General features: G+C 38.2%; 1 protein-coding gene across 3 annotated transcripts in view; it reads left to right on the top strand.

Moving 5' to 3' along the window:
- The window catches only part of dock4b (dedicator of cytokinesis 4b), a 208,667-nt gene that overhangs the window by 158,745 nt on the left and 29,881 nt on the right, over positions 1-20,041 (top strand). For 2 of the 3 annotated variants that reach the window (XM_042511800.2, XM_042511799.2), the window contains exons 30-43: positions 708-802; positions 2,210-2,285; positions 3,122-3,222; positions 3,498-3,556; positions 4,206-4,354; positions 5,336-5,421; positions 8,661-8,756; positions 8,876-8,936; positions 10,709-10,802; positions 11,015-11,163; positions 13,182-13,268; positions 14,070-14,174; positions 14,443-14,584; positions 18,755-18,921. In XM_042511800.2, the coding sequence (XP_042367734.1) occupies positions 708-802; positions 2,210-2,285; positions 3,122-3,222; positions 3,498-3,556; positions 4,206-4,354; positions 5,336-5,421; positions 8,661-8,756; positions 8,876-8,936; positions 10,709-10,802; positions 11,015-11,163; positions 13,182-13,268; positions 14,070-14,174; positions 14,443-14,584; positions 18,755-18,921 (1,467 nt within the window). Of the gene's footprint in view, positions 1-707; positions 803-2,209; positions 2,286-3,121; positions 3,223-3,497; positions 3,557-4,205; positions 4,355-5,335; positions 5,422-7,804; positions 7,832-8,660; positions 8,757-8,875; positions 8,937-10,708; positions 10,803-11,014; positions 11,164-13,181; positions 13,269-14,069; positions 14,175-14,442; positions 14,585-18,754; positions 18,922-20,041 lie in introns of all 3 variants that reach the window. The other variant, XM_088072897.1, reaches the window with a different exon arrangement.

Raw genomic sequence — 20,041 nt, 5'->3', positions numbered from 1 at the left:
CACCATTAAATTAGACTGAATTTAAGCTGAGAAACAGTGGATGTCATTGTTTCAGCAGCATGGAGAGAGACACACACATTGACTGCATTTGGTTTCATACTGCACACAAATTCTTAGGTTAAAGTATGCGGCAGGTTCACGGTGATACATTTGAATCAGTATTTCTCCTTTTATTATGCCTCCATGCCAGAGATAGCTGTGGCTATAAGCATTCTGTTTTCAGGTTGTCCATCTGTACGTCCATCCATTTGTCTGTCCACACTTCCTATTCTCATGAACGTGGTATCTCAAGAACGCCGGGGGGGATTTTTTTGCGCAAATGTCCAGCCAAGCTGAATAATGAGCTAATGAGATTTTGATGGCCATAGATCAAAGGTCAAGGTCATCTTGACCCTGCACTCATCCTATTCTTAAGAACACTTTATCTGGCACAAACATCAGCTTTAAATTAAAGATGAAATGATATGAAACAATTCGATGGTCAAAGGTCAAGGTCACTGTGACCCTGTAAACCTTTAGGGGATTCCTTCAAATTTGGCACAAATGTCCACTTGGACTGAAAAATGAACTGATTAGAATTCAGTCGTTGAAAGTCAATGGATAAAGGAGAAATGTGGAGAAAGACTGTTGTGAAACTGCACAAGCTTGGAACCGATTTAAGGTTCCAGCATGATAACATTCCTGTGGTGTGTGTTTGTGTGTTCCAGGACTTTCTCCTTCAGATCTTCACCGTCTTCAGGATCCTAATCAGACCAGAAATGTTTCCCAAAGACTGGACCGTCATGCGGTTGGTCACCAACAAGTAAGATACACACACACACACACACACACAGACACACACACATGCACACAGACACAGCTTTCATCTGCTGAAAGTTTCTTCATGGACAGTGTGCTTCACGTCTCTCTCTTAAAAGGTCAACTGTCCTTAGTTATCCAAGGTGATGTCTCTTTATGACATGATTATAATTTCAGCAACAAGGTGGGGGTACAAAAACACGTAAAATATTTTCCAACAGTGTCACTATTCATAAAAGTGAATGCACGTTAACACTTTGAAGGACACTATCAAATGCCGTGTATAAATGAAAAAAAAGAAGAAAAGGTCGCTGCTTTTATAAAGTAATGAAGGACCATGTTTTTGTGGTCGGGTGAATAGGGGACAGCTTTTCACTCATAGATATCACCCTGAAAGTTCCCCATTTGATTATATATATGAAGACATTTTTTTTAATTACTTTTTTGAAGTTCTGTTTAATTAAGCAAATGTATTGTCTAATGCAGTATATGCCAATTTGCATAAATTTACTGTACAAAAATCTGAACATTGTATAAAGTCAGGTTTGGTTTCTTGTTTTATTTAGTTGACATATTAGATGGAATGTTGGATCTCTTTTTTATAACTATAAATCAGAAAATACTCTCAACAGCCATTAAAACATCAATTTTTAGCATATTTTTCAGACTAGCATGTTAAATGCATCGGGCTATGAATAATATGTGAACAAACGTCTCTGTAAAAACCTTCAGAACAAAGGTAGGAATAAAACTGAAAAGTCTGGTATGTAAGCGTTACTGAAGTAGAGTTTTTGGCTCAGAGTGGAAAAAGAACAGACATTTTTTTAGACAAAATATTAGACACCGTTAACATTTTTACTAATAGATATCACGATCAAAGTTCTCCGGTTGATTACTTACATTAAAAATATTACTTTCTGTATTACAAATATTCTAGGCTATGTTTAAATATGCAAATGAGGCATTATATAATTAAATATTCACCTTTTGTATACATTTTAGAGCAGTGATCTGAGTGTAACTTAACACCAAAATGTGTATATTTAATGTATTCTGTCCAGTATGCTGAAAGAAGACATGTAGTTGACGCAAACAAGCCCCCAACATCTCAAAATAGACCAGTGCATGAAAAAACTGTTTTCACCTGCAGTATTGCCCCTTAAATTCAAAAAACTGGAACTCAGCTTCAGGTCATAATGGGACAAGAGTGCCCCTTAACTCTTTTTGTGTTTTCCTGTGGGCTTTTATATTTGACCCTCATCATAATTGAACGTAACTGTGAATTTTTCTGTACTTCACCTCACTTCACTCTACAAATGGGCCTTTTGAATGGCATTAAAATCATTCACAGTGATGCATTTTTCAGGTAACACAATCACCTTCTCCACCTCCTCTACTCTTTGTCTTCTAGTGTCATCATCACGACTGTCCTCTACCTTTCTGACGCTCTGAGGAAAAACTTCCTCAATGACAAGTTTGACTACAAGGTAAGCGTCTCTGTGACCCGTGTGCTCTTGCTTTTAAAATGCGTTTCAGTGATCCCAAGACAAGCAGACAGCGGAGACACGCTGCCGTTCTCACCTGTGTTCACATCACGTCTCAGCTGACCACTTGTGTTCAGATTTTGTTTCTGCTTATATCACTTCCACTAAAAAGTGCTCCGACACAGTTATAACATCCGCACTCTTGCCAGTCATGTTGGCAGTTATGTTGGTGCAGCTCGAGATATCACTGTCAGCAGAATCCATCACGTCTACTTCAGCAGGTGAAAATGATGGATGTTCATGCAACACTTTGTCCATATCTGGTCCAGTTATCCAGTTATACAGCAACAGCGCCAAAACATCCACGTTCTGTATTGAGGATGTAGTCCTTGTTGGGGAGACATGAGTGTTTTTACTACAAAAGGTACCTAATCAAATACGTCCCAGACCATCTCTGCAAGTGGTTTGAGTGATCAGAGCACAATGCATCTTGGCAGTACTTAACATTTGGATTTAACGTTGACCACTTGTGATTTTTAATCCCAATGAGACAAATAAAGAGAGAGAAGATTAATAAATTAAAAGGCAGACAATTAAGTCTACTGAAAATGTGTTTGAAGGATTCACAGTTCTCTTGTGACAGAAATAAACAGCGTATCACTTTGATTAACAGCTATTATTGTCCAGTTTGTATTGCAACATACCACAAAAAAACTCAAATCCATCTATGCCAGCTGCAAGAACTTTTTGTCTGAACGCCTGAAAACTCAACTTGGAGGAGGAAGTTTTTGCACAATATTGACATGGTGCTATTTCTTTTTCTTTACTGTCATTTTCAGGTGTGGGACTCGTACTTCTACCTGTCTGTTATATTTATCAACCAGCCCTGCCTTCAGCTGGAGTCCTTCTCTCCCTCCAAGAGGAAGAAGATTCTTGAAAAGTATGTTTATTTGCAAATGTGCACGCACGCACGCACACACACTCACACACACACACACACACACACACACACACACACACACACACACACTTTGCTGTATGTGTTATGATGGACTGTAATGAGCCATGTGCTTATGCTTGTTCTTGTGCTTGTGCATTCACAGTCACATACACACCACACATACACATACAGTGTAACGAGGATTTAACATGCTGTTCTGTAACGGCTTCTCTCAGCCAGCATACATTTCTAACCATTATATTTTTATCATGCAGGTATGGAGACATGAGGGTGATGATGGGCTGTGAGATCTTCAGCATGTGGCAGAATTTAGGTAAGATGCAGACAACCCACAAGAGACCAACACAAGAGACCAGCACTAAGTATCTCTTACAAGCCAATAACACGCATGTAAAATATCTCCATATTTAAAAGCTTTCGATGCAGAATTAGTGTTCATGTTGTCAGAGACAGTAAAGAAAAATTACGTGCTGTTTCTCTGTTCTTGGGCTGATCAGGACTTAAAAACTCTCAGCCATTTAATGACAACAACTATTTGTGGCTATGGCAACCAGTTGGGTGCCCTCGACCTTTTGTTCTGAGTCCATGATGATTCTGTGCAATTTTTGTAATAACGCTAGTATTTTATGTGTATTCAAGTGTGAACATTTTGAACTACATTTTTAAGTCACTTTTTTTTTCATTGTATTTGATGTTAGTATGAACGGAAGTCTTCCCAGCAACAATAATACATATTAAGTAAAAAAGGCGCTGTTATTATTATTATTATTAAAATACTGCATCAATTTTGTTTGAGTGCAGTGCACTTAAAGCAAATTATCAGAGCAGACTGTTGAAAGATTTAAAGAAAAAAGAAGACAGCTCTCCAGAGTTAGCCAAATTGCCTCTGAAATAAACAACACGCTGTGTTCAGGGATAAAGTGAGAGCCTCACCTCTGTGTCGACCTCTGTCTCGTCTCCAGGGGAACACAAGTTGAACTTCATCCCGGCCATGATTGGTCCATTCCTGGAGGTGACGCTGGTGCCTCAGCCTGATCTGAGGAATGTCATGATCCCCATCTTCCATGACATGATGGACTGGGAGCAGAGACGCAGTGGCAATTTCAAACAGGTACAGGGCTGTAGGATATAGAATAACTTGCCTGAAACGTATTTAATCACAAGTTTTACCCGTATGTGCTTTGACCTTTCATCAGTGAGACAAAAAAATGACCCTTAATTAAAATCAAGGTTTTGAGTTAATAATGCATTATTATTCATAATTTTGCTCAAAAGCATTACTTGAATTTGTAATGATTTATATAATTACAAATATAGAATACATTCTTTTGGGTAGGATCCATTAATCAGTCAATCAGACTTAAATTGTACAGCACCTTTTATACAAACAAACTGCAACACAAAGTGCTTCATACAGTAAAACCAGTATCCCCCAGTATTTCTATGAGCCAAGATTTAAAAAATTATGATAATAATGAAAGTGTTTGATTTTGCGGAGAAGTCATTACAAGAAAAACGCAGCTCGGACTGAGTTTTATGACCACCTTACACCAAATTATCAAGATCATGGGAGTGTGCACCAATTTCCATAAATAAATCAGGATTTTACTTCAAAGTTTGCCTGCAACAGTGAAAAGTCGTTTGATGTAAAGCCTCCATTAGCTAAGGCAGCAATTCATCTATGACGACAGTAATGTCAGCCAGCAAGCTTTTAATTTGCCATAAAGTATGATTTCCTTTAATATTACATGCACAGGGTCTTTAAAGAACAGAATAATACATCATTTATATTGGGTCATAAGTAATGATCAAGAGATATTACTTTTGTATGAGCTTATTCATTGTTTGTTAAGGGAAATCCTGCATTGTATGTCTTTAAGCCACACTGTAGAAGTGAAAACATGTCAGATGCAGTTGCCTTTACTTTGACATGTGAATTACATTGACATGACGTGAAATGATTTGATCTCACACACTGTTCAGTCCTCAGCTCTAAACCACACATGCTGCTCTTCCTCCTGGTCATTTTACCAGTATCGCTTGAACCGGCTGCCCCTTTGAGATTGAAATCCTTTTTTTTTTCCCCTCATAGGTTGAGGCCAAGCTGATTGACAAGCTGGACAGCCTGATGTCTGAGGGCAAAGGAGACGAGACGTACAGGGAGCTCTTCAACAGCATGTGAGTCAGAGAAAGAAACAGAAAAAGAAACAGTAAATATGGGCTGAGGGGCATTTGGGTGCATTTTTACTTAAGTTTGTCAAATTACCTTGGATTTTAAAGAAATAGTTTGGATTTTGAAGTAGTTTTTGAAGAGTTTTTTACACATAGTCAAAGTATTAGCTACTGTGGATGGCGATCAGCACATCCCCAGTTTAGAAAAGCAGACAGAAGTACCACAAAAGTCAAGCGATGTGTTGCTGTAGATGGGAGCAGCAACAAAACTTATTATTGTCAACCAAAGTGATTGTTGACAGGAAACTGAAGCTGTTATTTATCTTACTTTCTTAAAAGCTACATCTACCACTGCCTTGCTCAGATAGTTTGTTTGTGTTATTGTGTGACTTTGGTGAATGCAAACAAACCCTTTTAAACATCAAAAGTCACACAATAATACAAGCGATCGAGGCAGCGGTAGATCACCAACTCCCATGTTCAGCAAAGTAAAATTACTGTTTTTATCCAAGGAGTCTGGTGGAATTCAAGAGAGCTTAAATAGATAACGGCTGTCTGACAGAAAAGCAGCACAGTGAAAACATTTTAAATATTGCCTATACTTAAACTAATAACTGATAATATATAATAATAATAAATGTTTTGCTCCTACCCCCCGACCACAGCAGTATATTGCTTTTCTCTCATAATGGTTCTTGGGTCAGGCTGCCAGTGTGTTATGTAATTTGGCCACTCAAGAGCTGAACTTACCTAACAGTAAAATCACAATAAAGGCCTAAATAAAGAGGGCAGTTCAGGATACCGGCCTGAATATGATATATGCAGCCCACACAAGACTCCAACAGATAAATGCCTGTGCAGGCTGCACCTGGCAGGTCATTTGCCTCAGTAAATGGCCACTTTATCCAAGAGTGGACTTGTTTAAGCATATTTAAGTGAGCTTTTAACTCTGAAAACCAAAGATCACGGGTGATAGAATTAATGCTCGGGAATCCTGCTGTACTAAAATTGAACCCTTTTGAACCTGGATCATCATCAGTTTTCTTGTGCTTTTCACACCTTTCACAAGCATTTAAACCTTTGAAATGTGAGCAAATTGGATTGATTTCTTCCAAAAAATTAAATGGAGGAAAAAAGGCAAAAAGGGACTTGGCAAGACTTAAAAGGAGACAAGAAACTGACCTGAAGAAAAGGTAGAGAGCAAGAGAAAAAGCAGGAGATAGAATCATTAGAAAATTATCAAAAATGGGGCGCATAATGATTAAAATGATATAATTAATATTGTGTTACAGAAGAAATCTATTTATATTCATTAATTTTTTTTTTTTATTTTAGCACTTTTTCAGGTCATTTCCTGTTTTCTGTTTTTTCTCATTTCCAGGTAATAACTCTTAAGTTGCTCGTTTCCTTCTTTGCATTTTTCTTTGGAAGAAATCAAGCCAATTTGCTCTGGTTTCAAAGGGTTTAATAAGGCTAACACTTAGCTTTTAAATTGATTAGAGAACATGCTGCTACTGAGGAATGTGTCATTGCTATTATAGAATTGGCAGTGGGTGGTTCTGTATATTTATATTGAGTAGACTGATAATATGATAATGAGAGGTAAGTGATCAGTATTCACCTTCATCTTCATTCACACCTCCTCTGTGGCCAGTCCTCGTCCACTCTGTCCTTGTGCCTCAAGGTTTGTGCCCCTGCATGTGTAGCATTTGTGCTCACGCTAATGTGTGTGTGTTAGTATGTGTGTGTTCCTGCTTCTTTTTGTGCCTGTTCATGTATTTACGTCCCACTCCTCAAAGGACCACTATATTTGGATTCAGATACATTTCAGTTTAGTCGCCTAAAACATTATTGCATTAAATAAAATCATATTTTTCTGATTCACGTACATATTGTATGTCTCTTTTACTATCACACAGATGTGCATTTAAACGTGATCTTGATAAGTATTTGATCACTATGCATCTTCTGTAATTGTCCCTTTGTCTTTCATAGTCAATCATTCTCTTTCCCACCATTTTTACATGTGAAACATAACAGAAAATAGTGTAAGATGACTGCAAATTATTAAAATTTCATATGTATATCAAATCGATATTGTAAATTATAATATAATAATGTTTGCATTTGCAATTATGTGTATTTAGAATCATGATAATTAAATTTCCAGTATGTAAGTAAGCCTGAATGCAGATTACAAGTTAGTTTTATGCTTGTGTTTATCATTTTAGCCTACTTTTGCTCAGTTGATCTACTGTTTTGATTTAGTTCCTTAATTTATTTTCCTCCTACTAACTCCACTAACCCCTAAACTAACCCGTGTGAGTGTGTGCTGACATTAATCGTATTAATATTAATTTATTCCGCCTATGCTTCCCGCCTGGAGTAGAATTCCTCTGTTTGGTCCGTACCCTAGGTAAGACGCTCTCCTCTTTGTTCTCTCTGTGTCGTCTGTGTGAGGGGGAAGAGCGGGCAGGGTTGACGTTGGGGAAGTAACTTCAGCCGAAAGCTATTCTGGCAATATTTTGGCTGCAATGTGTTTGTCCAGTTGAGATAATAAACCAATTCTAAAAAATATATTTTTAGGTGGCAGCTACAAAGCCCCTAAAGGGACATGGGGGAGAACAAAAATAAATGATGGGGAAAAAAAACATGATGGTGAAAAAAAAGATGGTGGAAAAAAAATTAGAAAGTGAAAAAAAAAAGATGGTGGAAAAAGATTTCTCAGGGAAACCAGAACGTTTCTCATGGTAATCTTTTTTCTAGCATCTATTTTTTCACCATTTAATTTTTTCAGCATCAAGTCTTTTCTTGCATCAATTTTTAATTCACCATCATTTTTTCCATTATTTATTTTTTCCACCATCAATTTCTTTTTCACTATCATTATTTTTCCACCATCATTTTTTTCCCCCACCACCTATTTTTTCCACTATTAAATTTTTTTCATCATCTAATAATCTTTTCCCCCCATGCCCCTTATGGGGCTCTTTACAAAACAGTATACAAGCTTTTGTGATTTGTTTCTTCGCCACCTTGGGTGTTTTATTTTGTCAACTCCCACAGGCAGGCCGACAAGCATAGGTGACACAGGTGTGACTGGGATTGATTTCGTCTTTGCTTCGCCTCCTTTTCTTTTGTAGCAATTTCTTCTTCCTCCCCCCCCAGTCACTTTTCCTTTCCCATTTGCTCTCTTTTATCTCCTGTCTCTTTTGATCTCTACATCTCTCTATCTTGTCCTCCAGCCTGCTGAAGAAGATTGAGAGAGAGACCTGGAGGGAGAGTGGCATCTCTCTGATCGCTACCGTCACTCGCTTAATGGAGAGATTGCTGGACTATAGGTGAGAGTGCACACTTTCAGAAATATGCATTCATGTCATATCAGTTTGTATAATTGTATTTTTCCACCCATCTCCACTTAAGTCATAGCTTTGCACATCTTTTGATGTTTCTGTCACAGGGATTGTATGAAGCTGGGAGAAGTGGATGGAAAAAAGATTGGATGTACAGTCAGTTTACTGGTGAGTAAGCAGTGACTCCAATAAATGCTTTATTTTTAGAGCCAGGTTAACTGTTTCCCACTGCTTCTTTTTATGCAAAGCTAAGCTAACCTACTCCTGGGTCTAGTTTCATATGTAATGCACAAACATGAAAGTAGTATCAGTTTTATGTAACTATTGCCAAGAAAGACAATATGTGTATTTGCCAAAATAAAAACTAAAAAACTATTTTATTCATCTCTGTATAAAAGTGGAGACTTGATAAATGATGGGTTAAAGGAATACCCCCATAATCATCATTTTATGTTAATTGCTTACCCCATGTTACTTTGAGTTTGTGAAAAAAAAATCCCATGCATCCACAGTGAACAAAAAATCCAAAAAATGAGATAATTCTGAATGAATTGAAGTCATAGGGGTCCATGTGTAACAACAGCAAAAGCAATATCAAAACATCTGTTTACAAACTCTACGATATTTTGTGCAGTTTAATACATATGTGTATAATGCATATATTCAGTCTCATATACCTAGTTGTATACTCAGTACTTCCTGAGCACGTGAATTTTCACTTAAACTGTAGAACTTAAAACTGAACTGAAAATGAAATCTATTTATGCTCTCTTTCACAGCCAGACTCCATTGAAAAAAAATAGTAATTTTACCTCGCTGAACACTGGAGCTGCTCGTCTACTGCTGCCTTGATTTGTTATGTTATCACTATTATTGTGTGACTTTAGAATTTAAAAGGCTAGTTCAGATTTACCACGATACACGATAACAAACAAACAACTGATCGAGGCAGTTGTAGACTAGGAGCTCCTTTGCTCAGTGAGATAAAATGACTGGTTTTGTCAGTGGAGTCTGGTTCAGAAGAAAACATTAAGTTTAACTCTCTGTTCAGTTCTCCATTGGAAAGGGTGCCTGTTTGGTTAGTACTGATCATATGACTGGATAAATTAGACTTGGATTATGCTGCACCAGTTGCGTGAGAGTTAGTAAACCGATGTTTTGATATAGTTTTGCTGTTGTTAAGAGAGGACCCCTATCACTTTGATTCATCAAGAATTTCCTCAGTTTTTGGATTCTTCGTTAACCATGGAGGCATGCAAAAAAAAAAACGACGTTTTCATCACAAATTCAGTGTAACACAGGGTGATCTTTTGGGGGGTGAAATATTCCTCAAAGTCTTTTATCTTACCCTCTTTGAGTAATGGAGCATTCGTGTAAAAGAGAGCTGAATACATGAGCATAGAAACCATTTATCTTAATATATCTTCTGCTGCTATTACAAATCCAATGACGTTTTCACCCACGTTTGATAAAGAATTATCCGAAACTCTAAATATGTTGTTTGTATCATTATTTTCTAGTTCAGGCTATTATTCATAATGTTATTGCTTTTTTATAATTGTGTATTTTGTCAGATACATTATTAGTCTCTGTGACCCATGATGTGAAAATTTAACTTCATACCTGAGCATCTTTCATTTCCTTGACTTAAACACAAAACCGTGTTTTGTCAAGCCCTTCTGCTTACTAGGTTGTCCTTATATAACTGCAGCCATCTGTAAGCGCTCCTGGCTGTGTAGGCAGATGGATCAGAAGTCACTGCTAATCAGCAGCTGAAATATATTGTTGCACCTCTACCATAGAACAATCTGTCACTTTTTAAATTTGTCCTCATTTGCATCTCCAAATCTCTCTATAATTTTCATAACCACCACTCACTCTCTCTTATGTGATTCTTTTTGTCCTCAATCATCACCGAAACCACCCACCACTCCTGTCAGAACTTCTACAAAACTGAGCTGAACAAAGAGGAGATGTACATCCGCTACATTCACAAACTCTACGACCTGCACTTGAAAGCACAAAACTACACAGGTATGTCTAAAAGAAATGATTCAGACATATAGTGTTTGTAAGTGTGGGCGTTGGCAAGCGTGGAAGAAACTTCACTGTTGTCTTCCTTTATGTGTATACACTTACTGTCCTTTCATATTTCTATCCTTACAGCACTGAATGTCCAAACGTTTTATTTTAGAACTGCTCTCACAGTATGAATATAATCTGCTGACTGTTTGTGTGTGTCACAGAGGCATCGTACACCCTGCTGCTGTACGACGAGTTACTGGAGTGGTCTGACAGGCCGCTCAGGGAGTTCTTAAACTACCCCATGCAGAGCGAGTGGCAAAGAAAAGAGTATCTGCATCTCACTATCGTCCAGAACTTTGACAGGGGGAAGGTGAGTTTAAAACATTATTTGCCCACTCTCTACATTCGATATTGTTCACTGTTACACAGTCAAGTCACTTTTATTTATAAAGCACCGATAAAAACAACAGGATTTGTGCCTTCCAGTGACTATTTGACTTCCAGTGAAGGCAGGTGAGTCAGAATCTGTCTGAGCACAGGTTTACATGATTATGAAATGGCGCATAAAAGGCAGCAATGGTGGAATGTAACTAAGTACATTTTCTATAGTACTGTACCTAAGTACAAATTTGAGGTACTTGTTCATACTTTGTACGAACATGACGTACGTCATCACTACATTTATCTAAACGCTTCAGTTACTATGCAAAACATTTTTGCTTCAGAAAATAACAAGTTTTTAGAGGTTATGACATTTTATGTTTTGTAATTAAATTTCCAAACAGTTTAATCAAGTACAGCTGCAAAGATTAGTTGATTAATCAATCCAGTGATTGACAGAAAATGAATGGCAGACTATTTTGATTTACATTATTACTTTTTTTTTTTTTACCTTTTTTTTTTTAAATATATAATTTTGACATTTTGGGTGTTGGTGTTTTCTTTGTTTGTTTTTTTAATTTTAAATTTTAGTTTTTTTTTTCTTAATTGTTTAGAGTTTTGGGGTGTAATTAGTAGAGATATTTTTTTGTCTTTATTAAAAAAAATTAGGAGTGTTTTAGGTGGTGTTTTTCGAAAGACCGAAAAACAAAATAAAATATTGTTTTCAGACATGTTGGTTTCAACAAACTAATATCTGAATTTGCCTTTATATAAAGAAACATCATGGCAAAAAGTAAAGTTATTATTCTTGAACTGATGTATAGAAAAATGAATCAGATAAACTCTGTTTTTAGTTGATATCAGTTCAGAGAAACATTGTAGCTTCAAAACAAGCAAGACAAGTAGCCTCTTACCACTGAATGTCAGCTGTTCATGCACGATGTCAAATATCATATTCCTATATTCCCATATTCTACCTGGCATAGAAAAAGAGGCAGTCTTATTATTAATGCTTTAAGCAGAATAAATACAAACCAGCTTGCTTAGAGGAGACATGACGTCACTCACATGAAACTAAATCCCTTCATAAGAGAGCAGAGCTGTAAGAGTAACAGAAATACGTGTCACTCGCTGTCCGACATTTAATTTCTACCTGTACTTAACTGTGACAAGGGCTCAAGGCATCAACACCTCCATGGTTTAATCAGATGAATCGCTGGCAGCTGTAATTAAAGCAGGATCCATATCGTCCCATAATATCCTCCTACGCTCCTTTAAGAAATTTTGTAGGAGATGATGAAGGCGAGACTGACGGCTGAAGCGTGACCTGCATCGGCATGCTGGTTTTAGAATAAACGGACAGATTGTCAGCTTAAACAGTTCATTCGGGATGCAGAAGCATGCAAGAAGTCATTCTCAGGCTTTGTTTTATTTTTGGAAGTATTTTTTTTTCTTCCTCTCCCACAACTCCTCCCCACTGATTTCATCTCTTTATCCTAACTACCTTTGCCACTGTTCTGCAATCTCAGGGAAAAGTGGCATTATGGAAACCCTCCAAAATTCCACACACACACTCACACACAGAAAACTTCAGCCTCCCTGATGAAATAACATAGCTCTACGGAATCATTAAAACCACTCTCCTCGTTACTCATAGTCCAATTTCCCTTCACATTCACGAGCTATGCCATCTGCCGGTGCTGCCGCACAGGGATCTGAAGGCAGAGGGAAAGGAAAGCTTTTCATTTAATTAGCAAGATGGCTGGGTGCTGTGTGTACCTGCATGAAGGGGTTATGTTTGACTCTGGATATTGTTGACTCACCAGTGCCATCCAGTGGGGGAAACACGACCTAGCAGCACCACTGCAGAGCAAGCTTCATTAAGCCTTCTATTCATGTTATCTAAATACAATAAATAGGCATGAGCTTCTTTTTTTTTTATATTTGCTTTCTTTTGAGGCAGTACAGTGTGATTTAGGATAAGTAAGTGTGTTTTCATGTCTTCAGTGTTGGGAGAATGGCATCATCCTGTGCAGAGAACTTGCTGACCAGTATGAGTCTTACTACGACTACCGCAACCTGAGCAAGATGAGGGTGAGTGTTCCACACAAACTGTCACTTCAGTAACATTATAATGATACTTTTGCAGGTTTCCCACACATTCATTTATTTGTGGTGGCCTACCACAATTAAAGCATCTGCTGACACATATTGATTTTAGATTTTTGGAGTTAAAACTGTTCATTAGGAGCAACACGTTGGTTGCAACACACTCTTGGAGTGTAGTGCATACTTTGGGCACAGATTGAGCAGCAGAGCACCAGGTGTGGTGAAAGTGAAACTTAACAATTGTAGCACTGGTTCTAAAAATGTGCTTTCACTTGCCTATGCAGTAGCTGCTCCTCTCGTGCACTGGTGTGATCTGATCAGCTCTGACGAAATTAACAGATAAATTATTCACCCCTCAACCCAAACTTCACAAACTGCTGCTGAGAAAAAATGAAGAGCTCTGCCTCTGCTGCCTTTACGGACCTGAAAAAAATGTCTGAATTGAGAAACAATGAAAATAGGGACATACACTAACAAAAAAAAAAAAAAAGAGTTAAATTTACAGGGGGGGCAAAGAAAGATAGAAAAAGACACACACACACACACACACACACACACACACACAAAAGACAACAAAAGGTGGAATTTACAGATGGGGACACAGAATGACAAAAAAGGGACAGACACACACAGACAAACAAACAAAAAAAAACCCACAAATGTTTGCTGACACCCCCATACTCTCATCAGCTTTCGCCGCACACAGATTTTTAATTATTTGAATGCACGAAATCCCTTACTGATTGCAGTGTTTATATTCAGTGTTGTCAATTGTTTCCTCTCCAGATGATGGAAGCCTCTCTCTATGACAAGATCATGGACCAGCAAAGACTAGAACCTGAGTTCTTCAGAGTGGGTTTTTATGGAAAGAAGTTCCCTTTCTTCTTACGGGTAAAGAAATCTCCATATTCCGTCTTTTCATGAATAGCAAGTTGAATAGAAAAATCCTCTCCAAAGAAGAAATAGACCTGCAGGAAGAATTAACTTTTCTTATATAAGACTCCTCCAGTGTGAGGTGACATTCAGCAGCTCTTATTCAATGCCATTTAATGATGTAACAGGCCGTCCTTGGTGGAGTTTGCAGTTACCATTTGCAGCCACTAGATGTCAAGCTAACCCCATGCTGTCCTACGCCCCCCCCCCTCCTCCTCCTCTGCAGAATAAGGAGTTTGTGTGCCGCGGCCATGACTACGAGAGGCTGGAGGCTTTCCAGCAGCGGATGCTCAACGAGTTCCCCCACGCCATCGCCATGCAGCACGTCAACCAGCCAGATCAGACCATATACCAGGCAGATGCACAGTGTATCCTTGGCTATAGAGAGAGGAGAGAATTAATTGTGTAGACCGTGCTGAGCAATCAAATGTGTAGACATGCATAAAAAATGACAACAGCACAATATAGATACATAAGTATGCACGTACACAAAGATTTACACACAGCCTGGTTTGTGTTTACATCCAGACAATTAGCTGTAATGAGACACACGCCATCACACGCCATGCCTCTGTCTGTCCCTCGCAATCTCTTTCCTGTCATTATCAAAGGCTTGTTCACAGGAACACGTACTGTGCTGCGCATTATGTGTGCTGTACAGAATCTAACACGAGGAATAACTATCAAACACACTATGATCATATACATGACAGACTTTTCAAAAATAATCATATTACAGTCCCCTCAGTTATTTTGTTGTGTTAATAGAGAAGCAATACGCTTTACAAGTAACAGTGAGGGCTTCGAGGGCTTTTTCATCCTGGGTTTCGTCCGTCAGTCACATACTGGCTGCCCTACCGGCTGTTGGAACAGTATGCAGCCTGACAGGAAGACAGCAGATCCTATTTAGGATTTTTTCCTCTTCAGTTACAGACAATTTTCTCCTAAAAAGATGCTGAAATCGATATGATACTGAATACGACTTTAAGATATGACCACTTAAAAAAATCAAAAAGTTATATCACTTAAAAATGCATTACTTTTCTGAATTCCTCTCTGTAGAAAGTAATTTGTCACACTGACATAACGTTTGCATTACTCCACAACATCGCCTGAGATGCATTGTAACAGCCAGTTAACAATATAATGTTAAACCTTACATATGCCCTAATGTAAGCACCAAAAAAGGCCCTAAGCACTACAATCAGCTATAACTGTCTCAAAATAAAACTATATCAATATATAAAACGAAAAAAGAGGTTTGCCATTCTCAAACCACCTAGTACAACTATTAATGGCCTCAAAAAATTTAATCAGCCGGCTCAAATAAAGTAAAATCAGAGATAAGCCCTTCTAACACCATTAGATGAAAATAATAAAATGAATGTTTTTTTTAATATATTGCTTTTTAAAATGAAATCGCAAAGTGCTTTACAAAAATAAAAAATGAAAGACAATGATTAACAAGAATTTAAAAGCAATTAAAAAGTTATACAGCATGGGGAAAAAAGGAGCTACAGAACAAAGACAGTGAAATCAGTAACATAAAATAAATAAAGCAATCAATAAAATGGCACTTGAACTGCATTTAACAGGCCAAACTTGCTCACCAAACCATGGCCTTATAGCAGACTTGTCAACGGTATTTGACACGTTTAGCACTAAAGCAGTGATTATACTTTATGAGAAAAAGAGTCTCTCAAACCAACAAATGGTTTAAGAGACTCTTTTTTTCTATCCACTCAGGATGCAGATAATTACAGCAATTATGTAACACAAGTAACAACAATTGTTTTGTTATTAGCTACTGAATCTAGGAACAGAAATGCTTTACATCACTGCATTTCTGACTAATGTGATTAACCTGTTTTGGAATGAGCTTCGTCCACGTCCTCGCAATTTCAGTTTTTTGAGCACTGTTCACATGTCCACGATTCTTGCACCTTCCTTGCAGATGTGTGTTTCTACAAAAAAACTCAACCGCCGCTGTTATCGTCTGGGGGGCTACACGCCCATAAACGTCTAGCAAAAAAAGAAGAAGAGATGCAGATAAATACCCTGCCACACACCTCTCATAAGTGATGAATGAGATGAATTACTTTTGTATGATTCTAAACATTGTTTTGAAGCAAAAATCCTGCATAGTATACCTTCTAAATGCAGTTGGGTGAAGACACTCGTATCAACTAATTATCACAACAGTACACATTTCAATTTGGCAATGTGGCTCTGCTCTTGCTGTGCAAGCCGGAAACAGACTGTCCACAAGCCCCCCAGGCATTCACAACTATTAAACATTTGAACATGGACACATATTTTGCAAAATAAATTCCAAAACAGACCTCGGCACTGTTGTGTGCAGACTTAAAGAGCTGCCAAATGTTTATACATGGACATACATGATTTGAGAGTGTATGGAGCATGTGACTGTCAAATTAGCTCTCTGCCTACCCAAAGTTCCCATTTCTTCCCTACTTCTGAAACCAAATGTACACCATTACATAAATCAAGTCACAGACTGGCAATATGGGAGCCTTTTTCATTATTCACACTAATGTATGGGACAACTGTTGGCCTATATAGAAGAAGAGGGAGGGAGAAGCACAGAATTAGTGGCATAATGACACAATAACTCTAGAGAGAAGCACTAAAAAGAAGGCCAGATGGAGGACAGAGAGACATGTTTAGATGCTCAGTTTAGTTTTGTAGTGACTGCATGTGATCTGTTTGCATGTATGTGCTTCCTCTACTGAAAAGGACAGGCATCGTCTGAATTAATTAACCCACCGCTGTGTTACTCTCACGCAACGCTGATCAATAGAGTCTCATGCAGATCACTCACCCATCTGTACATCCTTGTTGCAAACACTCATGCATATGAATGTGTGTACCTTAGCTGTCCTAATTCATATTAGCTCATGAGTACAGGGGTTGCTCATGATGAAGGGGAAACAAAGTAGTGCAGAAAAACACAGCATCACTTCCTACGCATGTGTTGTGTGCTGCCTGTCGTTCTTTTTTTTTCTCAGATGAGACCAAAAAAAGCCTTACTTTTTTCTTTTGCATCTTGTTTCTCCATTTAGTTCTTCTTTGTTCTTCTTCTGCAGTCTGAGTGCACTGATTGTGTACAAGCATGATGGTGTATGCATCCTTTTGGGAGTCTGTGTGTACGTGGGGGATTTGGCAGGAATACCAAAAGCAGGTCAAACTGGTTGGCGAGAATTTGTGTAAGCAATTACCCGTTGTTAAGATATAGAGAACTTGCTGCTTTTGGTAATTTTTCTTTTTTGGATATGCGTGGTATTGTGAGGCATCTGTGCAATGGCAACCCCAGAATATTTTTCATAGGGATGGCAAGATGGAGCCACTGAAAATGTTGGGGTGACACACCAAAACCAAAAGCCAAAACTGAATCTCAAGAATTCCTCTATGCTGTTAAAGTTTGAGGCTAGTTAAGAACTGAGTTAATTTTATAGTTAATGAATCACATGCTGATAAACTTTGGGTGTTGTGTATATACATGTTTGGGAATCCTTGTTTTCAAATAGTGTTTTTGTCCTTTTTCTTAAAAAAACAAATATACAGGTTTCAACTGGAGGAGGACCCCTTTAAAAATCGTCTTGCCAGTAGTTCCTTTGCTAAATTTAGCCTAAGTTTGGAGCGTTTTTATGCTCCATTGCCAACAAGCTATGCTATGCTATGGTTGGTACCAATAAATGCCTTACGTTTTTTAGTTTCCGAAACACCACTACCTTCACACTACCTTAAAAAAAATGAGCTAGCCAATGCCTCTTAAAACTGGGGGGCCCAGCAGTGGTGTCAGGGAGGCAATGGTAGTTTCTTCAAATTTGGCACAAACATCCACTTGGACTATACTATGAACAAATTGAAATTTGGTGGTCAAATAGCAAGGTCACTGTCCCTTGCGTCCATCTCATTCACATGAACACAATATCTCAGGAAGACCTTGAGGTAGTGTTCTCAAATTTGGCACAAACGTCCACTTGGACTCAACAATCAACTGATTAGTCTTTGGTAGTCAAAGGTCAATGTCAGTGTGGCCACACAAAACATGTTTTTGGCTGTAATTTGGGAACTCCTACGCTAATTATAACAAAATTTCACACAAATGTCTAATAGGATATAGTGATGAAGTGCTTACATTTTATATCCAGAAGGTCAAAGGTCACTTCACTGTGACATGATAATGTTAACTGTAAGTCCAACTTGACTGGTTTGCGGAGGTATGCAACTGCTCTGCTCTAATTCTAGTTTGATTATTATTATAATACTGGCAGGGTACTTTTCCATGTGTTGATACCTGTCTGTGACTACTGAAACAAAATATATTGGAGAAGAAACCCATGGACACACACTTAACCAACCTCTAAACCCCTGCCTGAGTGTGTGGTCTTCCTCAGTGTGAGTGTATATGTGATTTCCCATGTTCTTTCAGGTCACTGAAGAGTTCTTGTCAGTTCTGCAGTGCTTTCCCTTGTCACCCTCTTGTACTTTTCCTTAACTTGTGGTGCTTCCAGACCTGCAGATCTACGCTGTAACCCCCATCCCTGAGAGTCAGGATGTTCTGCAGAGAGACGGAGTGCCTGACAACATCAAAAGCTTTTACAAGTTCAATCACATCTGGAGGTTCAGATATGACCGGCCTTTTCACAAGGGCACCAAAGACAAGGAGAATGAGTTCAAGGTACGGGGGAAATAAAAGAAATTCAAGCAAAAGAAAGATGATGATAGAGAGCCTCTGACACATGAAGCACAAAAAGTAGAACATATGCACAAAAAAAAACACACACACCAAGAGGGCAAAGTGATAAAGACATTTCTCTTGGTTTATTTGAATTCATCACTATTTCACTCCATTGATTTGCTGATTTTGTTGCATTATGAAAACAAGTTTGAGATAATGAACTTGCAGCCTTTTATACCTCATGGAGTAGCTGCAAAATGTCATGTACTATTAATTAAAGAGGAAAAAAATCTTTTTTTTTCAATCTTCCAGGATTTAACATGATACATTTATGATCATTAGCATTTTTCACTGCAGACCCATGTGAAACGGTTTCATTTTCTCCCTTCTCTACCTTCTTCATCGATCATAAGCTTGTGTAGGTAATGATAGTCTGAACCTGCGCCCAGGTAGAAGTCTGTGTGTAGCGCATGTTTTATTCATCATGACTTCGCTACCACTAATTATACTCAGGTACTACTCAGAGCTGAAGTCTTTAAAGCCTGATTCAGTTACATGCATGCAAACCCACACAGCTGCTCGCACTCTAAACACATACACACGCACACACACACACACACACACCACACAGATCCTGTTATTAGACTCATAAATATTCCATATTAACACACACACACACACACACACACATGCCCCATGCAGTCATTTCATCTCTGTTCCATCAAAGCTATTTGGCCAAATTTAATCACGATATCACATTTCCATCAGGGCTGGATATCTCTGGCCCTCAGGTGGGAATAATATGTATGATAAACTTTTGCGTGGGGGACAAGAGTGTGGAGCAGCCAGGATGTGGTGTTATCAGTCATAATAAAGTAGAAAAGAACGCTGTTTATGAAATCCACCAAAGAAGTTTTTATCTGCAGAAAAAAACTTGTTTGCAGAAAGGTCAAGACTTTTATTTTTTGTCAGCTTTTGCCTTTCAACTTCCTGCTCTTAAACTGTAATGTGAGTTTTTTTTCTAAAGGTGTTCAGGTGGGTTTCTTGGCCTTAAAAAGCAGAAAATCAATAAAGGGCAACAAGGTTGTGTAGTGAGTCAGAAGCCCCTTCTTCAACCTGA

This window comes from Plectropomus leopardus, chromosome 22, assembly GCF_026936395.1.
Source record: "Plectropomus leopardus strain MGB_pleo_1.0 chromosome 22, ASM2693639v1, whole genome shotgun sequence".
NCBI lineage: Eukaryota > Metazoa > Chordata > Actinopteri > Perciformes > Serranidae > Plectropomus > Plectropomus leopardus.
The sequence above is the reverse complement of the archived record's forward strand: the minus strand, read 5'-3'. Positions and strand labels throughout refer to the sequence as shown.